Source organism: Asparagus officinalis, chromosome 3, assembly GCF_001876935.1.
Source record: "Asparagus officinalis chromosome 3, Aspof.V1, whole genome shotgun sequence".
Classification (NCBI taxonomy): domain Eukaryota; kingdom Viridiplantae; phylum Streptophyta; class Magnoliopsida; order Asparagales; family Asparagaceae; genus Asparagus; species Asparagus officinalis.
The window spans coordinates 76672362-76691137 of NC_033796.1; the positions used below are offsets into that span (position 1 = coordinate 76672362).

The window sequence follows — 18776 nt, forward strand, 5'->3', positions numbered from 1 at the left end:
CTTGTTTGTATTATTTCGCTCGACGTACTTATGTTCACGTTGAAATTACCTAAATAGGATTTGTGATTATATATATATATATATTATAACTTTATTTTCTATATACAACGAGCCATTTTCCTTGGGGTTGGTTGTGATGTTGCTCGCTAGCGCTTTGACGCTCGTTGTCCCTCCCCCTTTCAGGTAACGAGCCCGGTGCCCAGAGAGTCGTAAGTTGATGGCGAGGCACTTTAGCTTCAGCTATTCTATTGTAGTTATATTTTACTTTTGAGCTCCACTGTAGGCTTTGTTTAGACATTTTGAGAGTTTATTCTAGAAGTTGTAAAGGTTGTGTTCTTTTTTTCCTTTTATTGAGATATTTGTATTTGAGACTTGTTGAGAAGTTCCAGTTTATTCACTTCAAACATTGACTTGTACTTTAGTATGTTAGATGATGAAGTATTAATTTGATCTCTATTATTTTATCAGTTGACTCTTGTATTATCTTTTACTTGCTTTTGTACCTATACCTATTATTTGACTCTACTAGAGAGATAGTAGTTGTGATGGTGAAACATGTTATTGCACGGTGTGGCGCATGGCAGGTTTGACATTCTTGGTTTTACCTTGGGCTGCAGCCTTGTGTGAACCCAGGGGCGTCACAGTTAGTATCAGAGCTCTAATTCCAGTATCCTTAGGATCATCCTGTGTCGAGTCGTGGAGCTAGGATAGAGTTTCTTAGGATTCATGTATAGAGTCCGATAAGAATTTCTTAGTATGAGTGAGGACGATTTATGCGTATATCTCAAAAATTTGAGAATTTTTTTTATGATAACTATTTTTGTTTAAAGTATTTATGTGAATACTGTATGTTGTGAAAATCGTATGGTGATACGTTATGTATGTATATATATCTATTTTGACTCATGAACTCTTTTTGTTATATGCTCAGATGTCAGAATATGGTATGCCACATACTCAGAGATCTGGACTGGCTGAATCACAGCAACCCCCCCCGGAGCCACATCAGACACCACCTGAGTCGCAGCAGGCTCCCCAGTACCTGATAGACCTTATGGCTCCCCTAGTCGCTAAGATAGCAGCAATCGAGGAGCTTGTGGCGAATCATATTACACAACCACCACCAGTAGTTGAAACCGCCATTTCTCAGGAAAATGGGACGGCTAAGTTTCAGAAGGACAAGTAAGGGAGTGCTAAGAGAGGGCACACCGGAGATAAGGGTAAGAACAATAGACCCTTAGTCTAGATGAGTTGGAGTTTGTCATAGATTTGATAGTGTTGCATGTGTCCGAGTTTGATGTCATCCTTGGTATGGATTGGCTGGCTTCCTACTATGTTAGTATTGACTGCTTTGCGAAGACAGTCAATTTGTGAGCATCTGATGGGTCCGAGTTGATTGTAATAACCTCTCAGGGAAACTGTTTTACGGAGTCATTTCTGACGTACATCGAGGAGGTGATGCGACGGGATCAGAGTATTGATTTATTGGAGACTAGAGTTGTCTCAGGGTATCACGATGTCTTTTAGGACATACCTGGGTTACCTCTTGTGTGAGAGGTTGAGATTTATATTGAGTTGTAGCCGGGCACAGCCCCGATATCCTGCGCACCCTATCGCATAGCGCTAGCTGAGATGAGGGAGCTTCAGGCCCAGTTGGACGAGTTATTAGCTTAGGGTTTTATTCGTCAGAGTCATTCTCCGTAGGGCGCACCGGTCCTCTTCGTGAAGAAGAAGGACAGTAGTATGAGATTGTGCATTGATTATAGGGAGTTGAACAAGGTCACTATCCGGAATAGGTACCCATTGCCTAGGATTGATGACTTGTTCGACCAGCTGCAGGGAGCGCAGTTCTTCTCGAAGATTGATCTTCCATTGCCTAGGATTGATGACTTGTTCGACCAGCTGCAGGGAGCGCAGTTCTTCTCGAAGATTGATCTTCGTTCTGATTTTCATCAGTTGCAGGTTCGGGAGATGGATATTCCCAAGACTGCCTTTCTTACTCGATATGGATCTTTTGAGTTCATGGTCATGCCATTCGGACTGACCAATGCACCTGCGATATTCATGGACTTGATGAACCGGGTTTTCCGTCACTTCTTAGATCAGTTCGTGATTGTTTTTATCGATGACATCCTCATTTATTTGAGATCGGAGGCAGGCCACGAGGAACATCTATGATTAGCTTTGAGGACTCTGTAGGAGCATCAGTTATATGCTAAGTTCAGTAAGTGTGAATTTTGGCTTTCAGAAGTCAGTTTTCTCGGCCACGTCATCAGTAGAGAGGGCACAGCAGTGGACCCGACTGAGGTTACAACAGTTCTTGATTGGGAACCACCGAAGATGGTGACAGAGATTCGTAGTTTCTTAGGCTTAGCTGGCTATTACAGGAAGTTCATCCAGGACTTCTCAAAGATTTCGATGCCACTTACGGGTGTACAGTTCATTTGGAGTGTGGAGTGCCAGAAGGCCATTGATAATTTGAAGACTAAGTTGATTTCAGCACCAGTTTTGACTTTTCCGAGCAACGACAGGACGTTCGTCGTCTACGCAGATGCATCATTGGCAGGAGTAGGAGGCGTCTTGATGTAGACTCAGAGGGTAGTAGCATATATCTCACGGCAGTTAAGGATACATGAGCAGAACTATCCCACTCATGATTTGGAGTTAGCAGCAGTAGTATTTACATTGAAGTCATAGAGACACTACTTGTATGGAGTGCAGTTTGAGTTGTTCACAGACTACTAGAGTCTGAAGTATTTTTTCTCTTAGAAAGAACTCAACCAGAGACAGAGGACATGGATTGAATTTATCAAGGATTACGAGTTCACGATTCAGTATTATGCGGGGAAGGCGAATGTCGTAGCGGATGCTTTGAATAGGAAGCGTCGACATCGGGTTTCGGCTTTGAGGTGTTCATTGTATAGAGATCTTCTCACTCTTAGCCAGTTTGATTTTTGACCCGAGGTTTGTGGAACCAGTACATTTTTGGGAGTTGTGCTAGTACAGCCATCTTGGAGTAACGGAGTTGTCATTAGCTAAGTCGGAAGACTCTTGGATTCAAACTTGAAAGAAGGAGATTACCAAATAACCTAAGTCTAATTGAGCCATTGGAACATATGGAGGTCTACGGAAGAAGGATAGACTATTTATGCCAGCTAGTGCAGAGCTTAAGAGGGAGTTATTAGATGAAATACATCGTACTCGGTACACGGTACATTCAGGGACAACTAAGATGAAGATGTACAAGGACCTATAGAGACACTTTTGGTGGAGTGATATGCGTAGAAAGATTTTAGAGTATGTAGCTAAGTGTCTCACCTATCAGTAAGTGAAGGCGGAACATCAGAGAACGGCAGGAATACTTTAACCTTTACCGATTTCTTAGTAAAAGTGGGCGGATATTTCTATGGACTTTATCGTAGGGTTGTCGAAGTCAAAGGAAGAGAATGATTCTGTTTGGGTGATAGTGGATAGACTAATGAAGTCAGCACATTTTATTTCCAGTGGAGACTAACTAAACAGCTAAGACGTATGCGAGGATATTGATTCAGGAGATTATTCGACTTCATAGAGTTCCAGATACGATGGTATCGGATTGAGGTTCAGCGTTCATTCCACATTTTTGGAAGGGTTTCTAGGATTCGTTTGGCAACAGATTTATCTTACAGTAGTGTATTCCACCCACAGATGGATGATCAGACGGAGAGAGTAAATCGGATATTAGAGGACACGTTGCGAGTTAGTGTCATTGACTTTCAAGATAGTTGGGAGGATCATTTTTTTCGCTAATAGAGTTCGCTTATAACAACAGTCATTAAGCGACAATTGGTATGGCCCCGTATGAAGCATCGTACGTGAAGTCTTACAGATCGCCTATATGTTGGGTAGAGCCGGAGGATAGTTTAATGCTTGGGCCAGAGCTTATGAGACAGATTACTGAGAAAGTAACATTGATTAGAGAACAGATTCTAGCCGCTCAGAGTTAGAAAAGAGCTATGCAGATAAGAGATGAAGACCTTTGGAGTTTCAAAATTTGAAGAGTTAGTTATGCTGAAAGTATCGTCTGTGAAAACGTTTAGCGAGACGGGGAAAGCTTGAGCTGAGATAATAGGGATATAAAATTATAATAAAATATGATTATCAAATACCCCCACACCTAAACTTTTGCTAGTCCTCTAGCAAAGAAAGAAAATGAAAATCTTAACTCACTTACGCAGGAATCGCGGTTGTATTTAGTGTATACAACAAGCCTTTAAACCCCTAGGTTATCTTAGAGGATGAGTTGTAGTCTCGTGAGGGTTTGCAGTGAATATACCCGCAATATTCGGTCAACTTGTTAATTTAAAGAGGTCAGTAAATAACAAAAATTACTTGATAAAATTAGACAATCTAATTGAAGCTAGTTATTACTCAAGAAAACGTTTTTATATATAACTCCAAAGTGAATTTCCCAGAAAATCTTCTCATTATTGCAATACAAAACTAAGCCAAACTTAGAAATTTAATTTAAATATTTTGAAAAGAACATGCTAACTCTTTGTTTAAAATAATATTCAAGTTGCTTGATCAGAAATATTTTTCAAGGCCATTTATACTATATATAATATTTGTTAGTATTTTATTATTATTATTATTAATTTTTTTTAAACACTTTCTTCCTTGGTGATTTTTTTCTACTTTAACGGGTTTTCTAAGTGACCATTTAACGAGTTTTAGGCCAATGGATCCCAACCCAATTGGGCTTAGGTCATTAAGTATGGAAATACTCCTTGGGCTTAATTACTCAGTCAGCTTAGGCTTTATAAGATAGAATCACCTTAAATACAAGAGTTTTTTTTTGTGCCGCTTTTCCGCACTCTTTTTTTGTAATGTTAGTTTTTTTTAATATATATATGTATATATATTCTAAAAAATATGTAAATCAAGACACTTTGAAAAATTATTTTCAACTCTAAGCTAAGCATGTAGAAATTCTATTATTTTAAATAAAAGTCTAAGTTAAGGTTTAAGTAAAGTATACTACTTTAAAAATTATTTCTTAAGAAATTTTATTTAGAGTTATCATAAAAGGTAAACTTAAGTAAATAACAAACTAGGGATTAGAAAATTTAAAATTTATCAAATAACACAATTATTATTTAACTCTATCAATTTGGCAAGTGATAATTTTTTTTTTTTTGAAAAAGAAGAGAAAAAATGTCAAAAATGCAACTAAAAGGTAAAATAAGAGAAAAAAATAACTAATTCCCACCCCCACACCTAAATTTTGCATTGTCCTCAATGCAAACTCTATGATAGACAAAGTAAAGTAGATAAGAAGTGAAGCACTTATATTTGGTTGGCTGATAAAAATCTACAATTACCTTTGGTCTGAGGAGGATGAAATCAAAATTTTATTCTTTTTTTTCTTTTTTTTTTCTTTTTTTCTTTTCTCTCTTTTCTTCTTTTTTCTCTCTCTCTCTTTTTTTTACAACTGAACAAGAAACTCTCAAACAAGAGAAGAATAAATTCTTTTTATTATTCTGAAATAAACAAAACAAACAAAGTAGAATAAAGTGTTCAACATGAAGAGCTTATATTCTACATTGAATCCTACCTTATTATTGAAAATTCTTCCTCGGATTTTAAATAAATTTAGAATAATATAATCAACAATGTGCTGAAATTCCAAGCACTCCGGAGTGTTCAATAATTCTTGCAACAAAGTAAGGTAGGTATTATTGGTGTCATGCATTTTGTATTTCTTAATGAACTTAGACTCTTGTACTGTGAAGTTTTATTTTCTAACAACCAATTCTTCTTTAGACTCTTGTACTGTGAAGTTTTATTTTCTAACAACCAATTCTTCTGTAGCATTTTCCTCAACTCCAAGATTCATGGTTGTGTTCTAAAATTTTGGTTGTTGATTATTTTCCAAAGATCTCAGTTCATCAAGAAAGAGTTCTTCAAAATTTAGTTCAAAGCAGCAATTGTTTAACATAGTTTCCTTATTTTAACAAACCTGATCTACTTCTCCTAATATTTTCAGCTCCCCACCGAAAATTTTCTCAAAACTTGGATTTGACTCTTCTTCTTCTTCTTCTTCCTCTGGTCTTTCCTAAATTGAGTTATCAGAAGGAGAAGCAATTTGTTCTGGAAAAAAAAGTTTGACTTGAAGGTGTTCTTACCTGATTATCAACCTGTTTTCCTGACTATAGTGAATGAGTTGCATTCATTTGAGTTTCGTAGGTTGAACTAGATCATGTGTACTTAGGGTTGACCACGGGTTGACTCGGAATTTCTCCTTCCTCCCTTTCACTCATAGTGGAAATCTCAAGCGTGACTTGCTTGGGGACTGGATGTAAACCCAGGGTTGTGGAACAAATATAAATCTCTTGTTTGTGATTGTTAAAATTTTGAGATTGTTGTTCATTATTCTTATAAGTTATAATTCATCATGTAAAAATTTTAAATAACACTATTCAACCCTCCCCCCACTAGTGTTTAGTGTGTTCTTCCGCAGATCGTACATAAATTTTTTTCTCTTAAAAATATAAAAAAAACTAACTTTTATTTTTCTTAGAATTTTTAAAAAAAAAAATAGAATTTACCTTTGTGTGTGCAAGGTTGGATTAGGGATAATATCAATCGCTTAATCTGTTTTGAACCAATTTTTGAAGAAATGGATAATCCTAATGTAAAATCTCATAAAATTTGAATATTATATGAATAATAATAATAAATATGTTATATGGTGATAAATAATATAGTTTAATGTTTGAGTATGCTAGGGATTAATTTGAGATTAATCCAATATATATATATATATATATATATATATATATATATATATATATATGAATATAGGAGTAAAATCATACATGACATGCACGAGCTTAAATCTGAAAAACTACCAGTTATAAGTTTTTATGTTTTACACACCGATAAATTAATAATTTAGAAATACTCAAAAAAAAAGTTGTAGGAATTTTCAATATCTTTCCAACAGATCTTAGATCATCTCACTCTGAGGTCGGATGAGAACATTATAGCCAAAATACCAAATATTATTTTCTTAGTTAGACTAGGTTTCCTAGTTCAGGTCAAACAGGTTTGTTTCGGGTTTGCCTCTATAAATACCTATGTTTTTTTATAAAAATTCTCTCTTTTATCAAATGTCTAAACCCTAGCAGCCATCTACTCTCCTCAAAAACCCTAGATCACTTTTTGGTGAATTTTGAGAGCATTGTGAAGCAAATACAGAGAAGAGGGTGAGTTTGTCGACTTTTGGCGAGGGAGAACTTGTTTTCTTACATCGTTGAGTTTTTAAAGTAGCGTTTGAGGCAAGATCATCTTCCTTTAAACCCTTCCCTTAGTAAAGGTTAAGTTTTTATTAATTATAATGATGAATCTCATGTTGAAGGTTAACCTTATGCTTTAAAAACATGATTTTTGAGGTTAAATCTTAATCTAATGATAGATATGAAGTTTATTTCTTACTGTCTTAATCTAATGATAGATATGAAGTTTATTTCTTACTGTTTATATTAGTAACATGATCATGATCATTAGGGTTACTTTTAATTTTGATATGAAGTTTATTTCTTACTGTTTATATTAGTAACATGATCATGATCATTAGGGTTACTTTTAATTTTTTAACTTGTTAATCAAGTCCTAATAATGTTTAAACCCGAGATTTATTATTAATTGAGTTTTCATATAAAAGAGAGATGTTTAAACCCTAGGTTTATGTTACCTAAGTTCTGTAAACATGTTTAAATAGTTTTTCATCTATGTTAAATATGTAGAATTTATCATGTTCAGTTAATCTTGTGGACAAATTTTATGTTTTATTTGAGAAATTGATTTAGTTAGGATGTTAACCCTAATTAGATTAAATCAAAAGTTTAATTTTTATGGAGACGATCTTCTGTTATTTAATGTTTAAGTTTTAATATTATTATATATATTATGATGATATAAATAAGTGTTTAATTATAGTTACAAATTATGCAAACCCGAAAACCTAAGAACCAGATATTGCTCTGACTGGTCGACCGGCACCCTAGGGGCAGTCGACCGGTAAAGTCATGTGTGTGCACGTTGTGCATAATGCTCTATTTAGTCGACCGATGTCCTTGGGGCAGTCGACCAACCTGGGATATTTTGACATGTAGTTTTATTTCTTGCGTTTTTTTGAATGCGATAGCTGGGATCGAGCCACACGATGAAACATATCCAGTCATGGGTACACCTGAATAGTATCGTAGCACACCACAAGTATCCCGAATGGGAATTATGATGAATTTTGTTTCAATTATACTTGAGATAAAGGTTGATTACACTTTTATATACATGTTGAATATCGTTGATGAGCACCGCTCAGTATTACGTGGAGAAGTACGTCGATATACCATTAGTACAGGCCATTAAGTCGGGTTGTGGATGCTTTATCTAGCAGTTCGTCGCGCACTAAGGTGCGATGAGGCTTGTGAGCCGTATTTCTAGGATGACTACCTTGTAGTCCGTCCCGCACTCGTGTTACGTACAGAGATGCAATGAGACTAATGAGCCGTGTACACTGTTAGGATACCAAATCGGGTAGTCCGTCCCATATGATGATGTGATGAATCAGAATCTTGCAAGGATTTGCATTAAGACGATTGTTGATAGCCTGAGTCTTTGGCGGATGCCAGTTATGTATATGACTCATTACTGAGATAAATGACCGAGGTACTTTGCCATTGAAAGTACGCGGGGTTATATGCCGATATTTATCTTATCTTCCCAGTGATAGTGGAAGATATTATAAATACGATATTATGAATGTCTTTACTTTCTGTATTGCTTTATTTTATTCTTAGGTTGGGATCAATGATTAGCGATTCACAATTTAAGACATATGGTATATACATGAGGGTTTCCTTGTTTAGATTATTTCGCTCGACGTACCAGTCTCGTGTTGTGGGTTTCTAATTATTGATTTTATTTAGATTGTTTTTCTCTAGTTCAATGTTAATGTTTAGGCGTCTACAATTTGAGACATATAGTATATACATGAGCGTTTCGCTCGACGTACCAGTCTCGTGTTGTGGGTTTCTAATTATTAATTTCATTTAGATTGTTTTTCTCTAGTTCAGTGTTAATGTTTAGGCGTCTACAATTTGAGACATATGGTATATACATGAGCGTTTCCTTATTTGGATTATACGTCTCCTCTTGTAGGTGTCTAAATATTTATTCCATTATATATAGGAAAAATAATCTAGGTAGACTATGCTTAATAGGTAGAGTCTCTACTTCATCTAGCAGCCCTTCTCCTGGGGGCAGATGGAGGTGATCTTGCTGTAGCGCTCTGACGCTCTTGTTGTTATCCTTTTTGTTTTAAAATTTCTTTTCAGACAGCTCAATGTTTCAAAGAGCTGCAGGATGACGGAGTTCTTGCATAGTCATCGTCGCATGAGTTATTAGTAGAGGCTCCACAGTAGATTTATGTTTCCATTCAGTTATTTGAGTTGTATTTCTTTTTGTAAAGGCTATAAGCCTTAGTTACATTTCCAGTTAATTCATGTCGAGATATTTTACATTATTTCAGAGATCAGGTGTTTACATTTTTATTCATTTGAGACATGGTTTTATTTATGAGATTTATCCTTCTATAGCATGTCTATTGTAATTATTTACCATATTTTGCATGTTTTGTACCTACACTTCTTTTTGATTCCACTAGAGTATATTACTGTGATTGGTGAAACGTGTTATTGCACAGTGTAGGTGCATGATAGGTTTGACATATTTGGATTCACCTTGGACTGCAGACATGTGTTAAAACAGGGGCGTCACAGTTGGTATCAGAGCTCTAGTTCCAGTATCCTTAGGATATTTCTTGTATCGAGTTGTGGAGCTAGGATAGAATTTCCTAGGATTCATGTATAGAGTCCGTTAGGATTCCTAGAATGAGTGAGGATGTTATATTCGTATATTCTAAAAAATTTACAAATTTGTTTTATGACTACCTTACTTTGATTGAAAAGTAATTGCGTGAATGATATAAGATACGATTTTCCCACTGTTATATGTTATGTTATGTATGTTTTTGAAGCTCTCCTCTTGGTATTATAAATATCGGGATGAGGACATGGTCGAGGTAAAACTCATACCCCAAAGGACTGGCAAGTAGAGCCAGAGCCGTAGCAGGCTCTATAGTATTTGATCGACTTGGTAACGCAGAGCTAGAGACTAGAAACTCTCGAGGAATGAGTAACGAGCCTGTTTACACTTTTGGAAGTTCAACCACCAGTCATACCAGTCATACCTATTGAAGAGGCAATACTGATGATTACACCATCATCAGAACTAGCTGTTAATAGAGACACAGAGCAAGAAGCTTGGCTCTGTAAGAATGAGAAAGACATCAAAAGATGGGAGCACCAGAGTTTTAGGGCATATCAGATTCATTGCAGCCTATAAGTTAAAAAAATATATAGGAATTTTTTTAGATATGCTTAACATCGACTCAGTACATAAGCAGAGATTAGTTATATTCAGCTTAAAGGATGACGCCAGAGGATAGCACTATTTCAGTTACGCCAGAGTAGCGAAAGTCAATTTCATAGAAAGATTTCATCTACTATTTTGATAAGCAGCTAGAACTAACCATATTGGGGTAGGGAGACGTACTAAGAGTTAATTTTAGAAGCAGGACTGTCCGAAGACCAGGACAATAACAAGAAACCTTTTGTAAGACTGGGAGGACCCTAGCAATAGGGTAAAGATTTTTATCATCACCACCAACAGAACAGTGGTCAGGGTCAGCAATCCCAGGGTCATGGTTACAACTAGTAGCAGTGGATTGAGGAACCATTTACCATTCCGAGGACCAAGGGGATTCCTGAGGGATAGATAGTCTCATAGATTCCACCACCATTAGCACAGTGGTTGCCAACCACCGATAGAGTTTATGCATTCATATCGCGTGATCATGGTGCGAGCGAAGCTTTCTTAGTGATTATTCCTTTCCAGCTTGGATCTTGTTCGATTGAGGAGCTTCATATTCTTTTATCTCTCATACCTTCATGGATAGGTTTCAGCTAGTTGCACATCCCTTAGACTTTCTGTTATCCATCTCTACTCCTTTAGGAGAGGTATTCCTATTGAGAGTATCTGTATGAGATGCGTCATCAGTCTAGATGAGTCTGAGTTCATTTTTGATCTGATAATTTTTTGGATGTTAGAGTTTACGTCATTCTCGGTATAGATTGGCTATTATCCTATCATGTTGGTATCGACTATTTTAACAAAATTTTCAGCTTGCGAGCGCCCAATGGGTCTGAGTTAATAGTAGCAACACACATGACAACTAGTTTGTGGAGTTATTTTTGGCATACATTGAGGAGGTGATGCTAAGGGATCAGAGTGCTAATTTATACGAGACTAGAGTTGTCTAAGATTATCAGGATGTTTTTCAGGACATACCTAGGTTACCTCTGTTGGCCTTCTTGTTTTGATGATGTTTAACAAACAATTTACTTCTAATGTTATTTTTCTTGTATTTGTATAATTCTATTTATTGTAGACAAACAACATGTTGGAGGATTGATGGAATTGCGCATTCACGATCATATCCAATGGAGGTTGGCGGAATTGTGGAGTGAAGCCTACACAATTCAAAATTAAAGATTCAAGTTTAAGCTTCATCCACAAGTGTACCAAGATAGTGCTTCATTGAAGATCACAAGCTTGGGTAAATTTAGTTTAGGTTTTATATTATGTGTGTTAGTACTTTAAGCTCAATCATATATACACACACATATTTGGTTTTCATATATATAGTTATATATATACATAAGTTTTGGTTTATGGACTTAACAATCATTATATTCATATTTCATTAAGTCTATAAAATTATTTCATAGGGTTTCAAAATATTGTTTATGTTAAAATATTAAATTTCATGTTCATCACATTTTCATGTTTTGGACACACTTGCAAAATACATGAGTTTTCACAAATGGGAAACTCAATTTGAAAATTTATTATTCTAAAATATTCAATTTCATGTTTATAAATGTTTCCCAAAGGTTTATCATTTTTGGAATTAATTTGTTATGTTTATTTAAATTTACAAAATCAAGTTTTTAATTAGCTCATGTTCGTGCACATGTTCGTGCATGTTTTTGCAAAACTGATGCGTTTTTACAATTGAGAAATGCGATTTAAAAATTTTCTTCATTTACATGTTTAATATCATATATACAAAAATTTTCCCAAGTTTTACTATTTTTGGAGTTGTTTTGTTATTTTCAATTGAATTTACAAAACCATATTTTCTGTAGTTTTTTCAGAAACTATATATCTGTGTTCAAACATTTATTTATCTCAACTATGAAGTGATATTTTAAAAATTCTTTCTCTAATATGTTTATCTTCATCTCTAAAACCTTTCCTGAAAATTTCATGATTTTTAGAGTTGATTTACTATTTTTAATTGATTTTACAAAGTCAGGTACGCAAAATTCCAGCATCTGTCAAAATCTGGAAAAGCGCGGTCGACCGTCACGGTCGACCGTGCTACAGTGTGGTTGACCGTTAGCAGTCTAGAGACCAGTTTTGTAGTTTTTCTTCTCACGGTCGACCTCCACGGTCGACCGCCGAAGTTACCGTTGCACAGTAATGGTAACTTGCTGATTTTTTTTTTAGTGGGTTTTTGGGGTTTTTTGAGTTGTTTTCTTCTTCCCTATATATACCCCTTTTCATAACTATTTTCCACTACAAAGAGAAGTTTTAAAAGAGTTTAACAAGGGTTTAAGCTTGTTTTGTGTTTGTTTAAAAGAGCATTTAAGAGTTTACTTGTGAAGAGAATTTCACAAGAGTTTGAGGAGATCATCAATCTTGTTTGGGCTTCAATCTACATCCCTCCACTCTTGTTTTAGAGAAGTTTTCTTAAACTCTTTTTCTAGCTTATTTATGCTTAACTTGTCATATTTATTTTACTAGATTAAATTGAGTTTAGACTTATTTTGATTTATCTCTTTGTTCACACACAACTTATTGAGCTTATTGTATTTACATTCATAGTATAATTTGAGGTTGTGGGTTTGTGACTAAGAGTTGTGCTTAATTGAGTTCTCACCTTATTTAGAGAATAATCATTTAATTTGTGGGCTTTAATTGTGAGATTCACTTTGTATTACACTAGTACATCGAGAGGAGTGTGTGGTGAGAGACGAGGTTGCTTCCAAGAGGAGTGGCGTCGGTTGATGAACCTAGGGAGAGGTTTTATAAGAGCACTTGAGGAAGGACACAGAGAAACCAACACTTAGAGCATGTGGAGTGTAGTTACATTGTGAGATTGTGATCGTTGATCGGTGAGCATTGAAAACCGATATTGTGTGGTGTAAATGTTATTCGGGTTAGCGTAGAAAACACTGTTGTGATAGTGGATTTCTCCCCGGGAGTGGGGAGCGGAGACGTAGGATGAAAGGTCCGAACTCCATGATCATATTGTGTGTTTGTATTGTTTATATTGCCCTATCACAATTGTATCTTTAGTTTAGATTGTTTACTCTTGTGTTAATTTATATATCCTTGCATATATTTCATCATATACCTCTTTGCTAGGATATATCTCTTTGTTCATATTGTATATTCTTGCTCATAACATATTATATATCTATCTTGCAAGAATAATTTATTAATAAGTTTTAATTAGAAAAAAATCAGATTAGATTAGCATAATACCCTAATCACCCCCCCTCTAGGGTCTAACAATGTGTATCAGAGCTTGGTGATCTTTGATTTAAGGTCTAATCGCCTTGAGTTAAAGATCCGATTCGTACACCACATGCGCCTAAGAGGGTTCATAACCCTAGGGCTTTGAGCTTAAATGATAGGGGTCATGTCCCTAAATTTTTCGGCACCAATAATATTTGGATGCCAAAACTATTTTGATTTTTTTTAAACCAAGAATTTTTAATGTTTTTATTTTTCATTTCTTGGTTTTGAAAAACTTGTGTTTATGAATTTAATTTGATTTATGATTTAATTTGGTTGATTTGTTTTCATTTAAAAACTTTGTTTCATGATTATCATGTTTCTCTTTCTTTTGATTTCATAAATCTTTTTATACATGGCTTCTAGTTTTTGCCTTGGTCTTTATTGCATATACTCCATATGGCATTTTGATAGGGGGAGCAATCCCCATATATATATATATATATATATATATATATATATTTATACTCACTCATGCATATTGATAGGGGGAGCTTTCACTTTCTTCATTCTTTTGTTTTCCCCCTTTTGATGTTGTCAAAAGGGGAGCAATATTGTGAGTATATTCTTTTGTTTATATGCATGATAATTACAATATTGTATATTTATTTCTTTTCGTGCATATATCCTTTTTGTAAATTGTTTGTCATCATCAGAAAGGGGGAGATTGTTGGCCTTCTTGTTTTGATGATGTTTAATAAACAATTTACTTCTAATAATATTTGTCTTATGTTTGTATAATTCTATTTATTGTAAATAAACAACATGTTGGAGGATTGATGGAATTGCGCATTCACGATCATATCCAATGGAGGTTGGCGGAATTGTGGAGTGAAGCCTACACAATTCAAAGTTAAAGATTCAAGTTCAAACTTCATCCGCAAGTGTACCAAGATAGAGCTTTATTGAAGATCACAATCTTGGGTAAATTAAGTTTAGGTTTTATATTATATGTGTTAGTATTTTAAGCTCAATCATATATACACACACATATTTGGTTTTTACATATATAGTTATATATATACAAGTTTTGGTTTATGGACTGAACAATCATTGTATACATATTTCATTAAGTCTATAAAATTATTTCATAGGGTTTCAAAACATTGTTTATGTCTAAACATCAAATTTCATGTACATCACATTTTCTTGTTTTTGACACACTTGCAAAATACATTAGTTTTCACAAATGGAAAACTCAATTTGAAAATTTATTTTTCTAACATATTCAATTTCATGTTTATAAATGTTTTCCAAAGGTTTATCAATTTTGGAATTAATTTGTTATGTTTATTTGAATTTACAAAATCAAGTTTTTAATTAGCTCATGTTCGTGCACATGTTCGTGCATGTTTTTACAAAACTAATGCGTTTTCACAATTGGAAAATGTAATTTGAAATATTTCTTCGTTTAAATGTTTATTATCATATATACAAAAATTTTCCCAAGTTTTGCTATTTTTGGAGTTGTTTTGTTATTTTCAATTGAATTTACAAAACCATATTTTCTGTAGTTTTTTTAGAAACTATATATCTATGTTCAAACATTTATTTATCTCAACTATGAAGTGATATTTTAAAAATTCTTTCTCTAATATGTTTATCTTCATGTATAAAACCTTTCCTTAAAATTTCATGATTTTTAGAGTTGATTTACTATTTTTAATTGATTTTACAAAGTCAGATACGTAAAATTCCAGCATCTGTCAAAATCTGGAAAAGCGCGGTCGACCGTCACGGTCGACCGTCAGCAGTCCAGAGACCAATTTTGTAGTTTTTCTTCTCACGGTCGACCGCCACGGTCGACTGTCGAAGTTACTATTGCACAATAACGGTAACTTGCTGATTTTTGTTTTTTAGTGGGTTTTTGTGGTTTGTTTGGGTTGTTTTCTTCTTCCCTATGTATACCCCTTTTCCATAACTATTTTCCACTACCAAGAGATATTTTAAAAAAGTTTAACAAGGGTTTAAGCTTGTTTTGTGTTTTTTTAAAAGAGTGTTTAAGAGTTTGTTTGTGAAGAGAATTTCACAAGAGTTTGAGGAGATCATCAATCTTGTTTGGGCTTCAATCTACATCCCTCCACTCTTGTTTTAGAGAAGTTTTCTTAAACTCTTTGTCTAGCTTATTTATACTTAACTTGTCATATTTATTTTGCTAGATTAAATTGAGTTTAGACTTGTTTTGATTTTCTTTGTTCACACACAACCTATTGAGCTTATTGTATTTACATTCATAGTATAATTTGGGGTTGTGGGTTTGTGACTAAGAGTTGTGCTTAATTGAGTTCTCACCTTGTTTAGAGAACAATCATTTGATTTGTGAGCTTTAATTGTGAGATTCACTTTGTATTACACTAGTACACCGAGAGGAGTGTTTGGTGAGAGACGGGGTTGCTTCCAAGAGGAGTGGCGTCGGTTGACGAACCTAGGGAGAGGTTGTATCTGAGCACTTGAGGAAGGATACGGAGAAACCAACACTTAGAGCGTGTGGAGTGTAGTTACATTGTGAGATTATGATCGTTGATCGGTGAGCGTTGAAAACCGATATTGTGTGGTGTAAACTTTATTCGGGTTAGCGTAGAAAATCCGGTTGTGAAAGTGGATTTCTCCCCGGGAGTGGGGAACGGAGACGTAGGACGGAAGGTCCGAACTTCGTGATCATATTGTGTGTTTGCATTGTTTATATTGCCCTATCACAATTGTATCTTTAGTTTAGATTATTTACCCTTGTGTTAATTTATATATCATTGCATATATTTCATCATATACCTCTTTGCTAGGATATCGCTTTGTTTATATTGTACATTCTTGTTCATAACATGTTATTTTTCTATCTTAATAATTTATTAATAAGTTTTAATTGGCAAAAAATCGGATTAGATTAACATAAGATCCTAATCACCCCCCCACCCACTCTAGGGTCTAATAATTGGTGTCAGAGCTTGGTGCTCTTTGATTTAAGGTCTAATCGCCTTGAGTTAAAGATCCGAGTTATCTTTTTGTGCTAATCCAATTTTTGATTTTTATATCTTGCTTGCTTTTTATATTATGGATATGCATGATTTAGGTTATGCCATTAATATTGCTCCTAAATTAGATAATTTTCCTTATGCCCAATGGTTTAAACTTTTTGTTCAATCTAGACACTTTGATTTATGGAAAATTATAGATGATGCTTATATTGCGCCCTTTTTGGAGAAATCCAAGTGGAATAAGAATGATCATCATATGTTTACAATGAACAATATTTTGTTAGAATATTTGCTAAATGCTTTTAATTCATCTATGTCTAACAAGTTTGTTTATTTTGATAGTGCTTACACCTTATGGAAATTTATTGAAGCACATCAAGAGGACTTGGAGGCGATCCAACAAGCTTTGGTAGATTCGGCTTCAAGTTCATATGGAGCATCATGCACACGAGCACTAGGCGATAGCCCTAGTGAGGTTTGCGAGTTCATACCCGATAATTATTTATCTAGTGATGAACTTGCTTGTGCTAGTGATAAATTATTGTATGCCTTTAACAAATTGCATAAAGATTTTATTGATTTACAAAGCAAGCATGTTAATTTGAAATCCGATCATGAGTCTTTAGCTTCTAAGTTTGATACTATTTCTCATGAGAATATGATCCTTAAAGAAAATAATAAAAAATTAAAATTGGATCATGATTCTTTAATTTCAAACTTTGGTAAGTTAACTCATGAGAAAGATAATGCCATGCTAGAAGTAGAATACATTAGAAATGAATTTGATTCTTTTAAGAATAACCATACATGTTCTACTTTTATTATCAATAATGTTGTATCTAATGATGAGTTAAATCATGTGAAAAACCGCATATCATGTTTAGATTCAACCTTAAACACATGCATTGATAATCATAACAAGCTTATGGACTTGTGTGCAAAGTCTAATGCAAACTCTTTCAAGAAACATACACACTGTGCACACATGTATAACAAAGTCTATAAATGCACTAATTGCGGTCGTAAAGGCCACCTTGCTAGATTTTGTTATAATGCACAAAAACCCATCAAGCTTAATCATGTTTGTGCATCCCATCAAGCTTCATTATCACGCTCACATGTACACACACATGTAGATCATCATAAACATGCCCATATGTACAAATGTGAGTTTTGTGGTCGATTTGGTCATTTGGCCAAATTTTGTTTTGATTTAAAGAGAGTTTCACATTTGCAAAATAATTTTAAAAGACCATTCATATTTGCAAATGTTTCTAATGTTTCCCGTGCACAACTGTTTGGTCAACATAAGCAAATGCTTCCTTTCCATTGTACTTATTGTAATCGGAATGGACATTTAAGTAATTTTTGTTATGACCGTATTCGTGCACCACATGCGCCTAAGAGGGTTCATAACCTTAGGGCTTTGAGCTTAAATGATAGGGGTCATGTCCCTAAATTTTTCGGTACTAATAGTGTTTTGGTACCAAAACCATTTTGATTTTTTTAAAACCATGATTTTTTAATGTTTTTATTTTACATTTCTTGGTTTTGAAAAATTTGTGTTTATGAATTTAATTTGATTTATGATTTCATTTGGTTGATTTGTTTTCATTTAAAAACTTTTTTTCATGATTATCATGTTTCTCTTTCTTTTGATTTCATAAATCTTTTTATACATGGCTTCTATGTTTTTGCCTTGGTCTTTATTGTATATACTCCATATGACATTTTGATAGGGGGAGCAATCCCCATATATATATATATATATATATATATATATATATTTTATACTCACCCATTCATATTGATAGGGGGAGCTTTTGCTCTCTTCATTCTTTTGTTTTCCCCTTTTTGATGTTGTCAAAGGGGGAGAAATATTGTGAGTATATTCTTTTTGTTTATATGCATGATAATTACAATATTGTATATTCATTTCCTTTCGTGCATATATCTTTTTTATAAATTTTTTGTCATCATAAAAAAAGGGTAGATTGTTGGTCTTCTTATTTTGATAATGTTTAACAAACAATTTACTTTTAATGTTGT

At 34.3% G+C, this 18776-nt stretch overlaps 1 protein-coding gene across 1 annotated transcript in view; it reads left to right on the forward strand.

The window, feature by feature from the left end:
• The window catches only part of LOC109835305 (protein FAR1-RELATED SEQUENCE 5-like), a 34156-nt gene continuing 16311 nt past the window's right edge, over nt 932-18776 (forward strand). The window contains exon 1 of the mRNA XM_020403287.1: nt 932-1182. Coding sequence (XP_020258876.1) covers nt 932-1182 — 251 coding nt within the window. The remainder of the gene's footprint in view (nt 1183-18776) is intronic.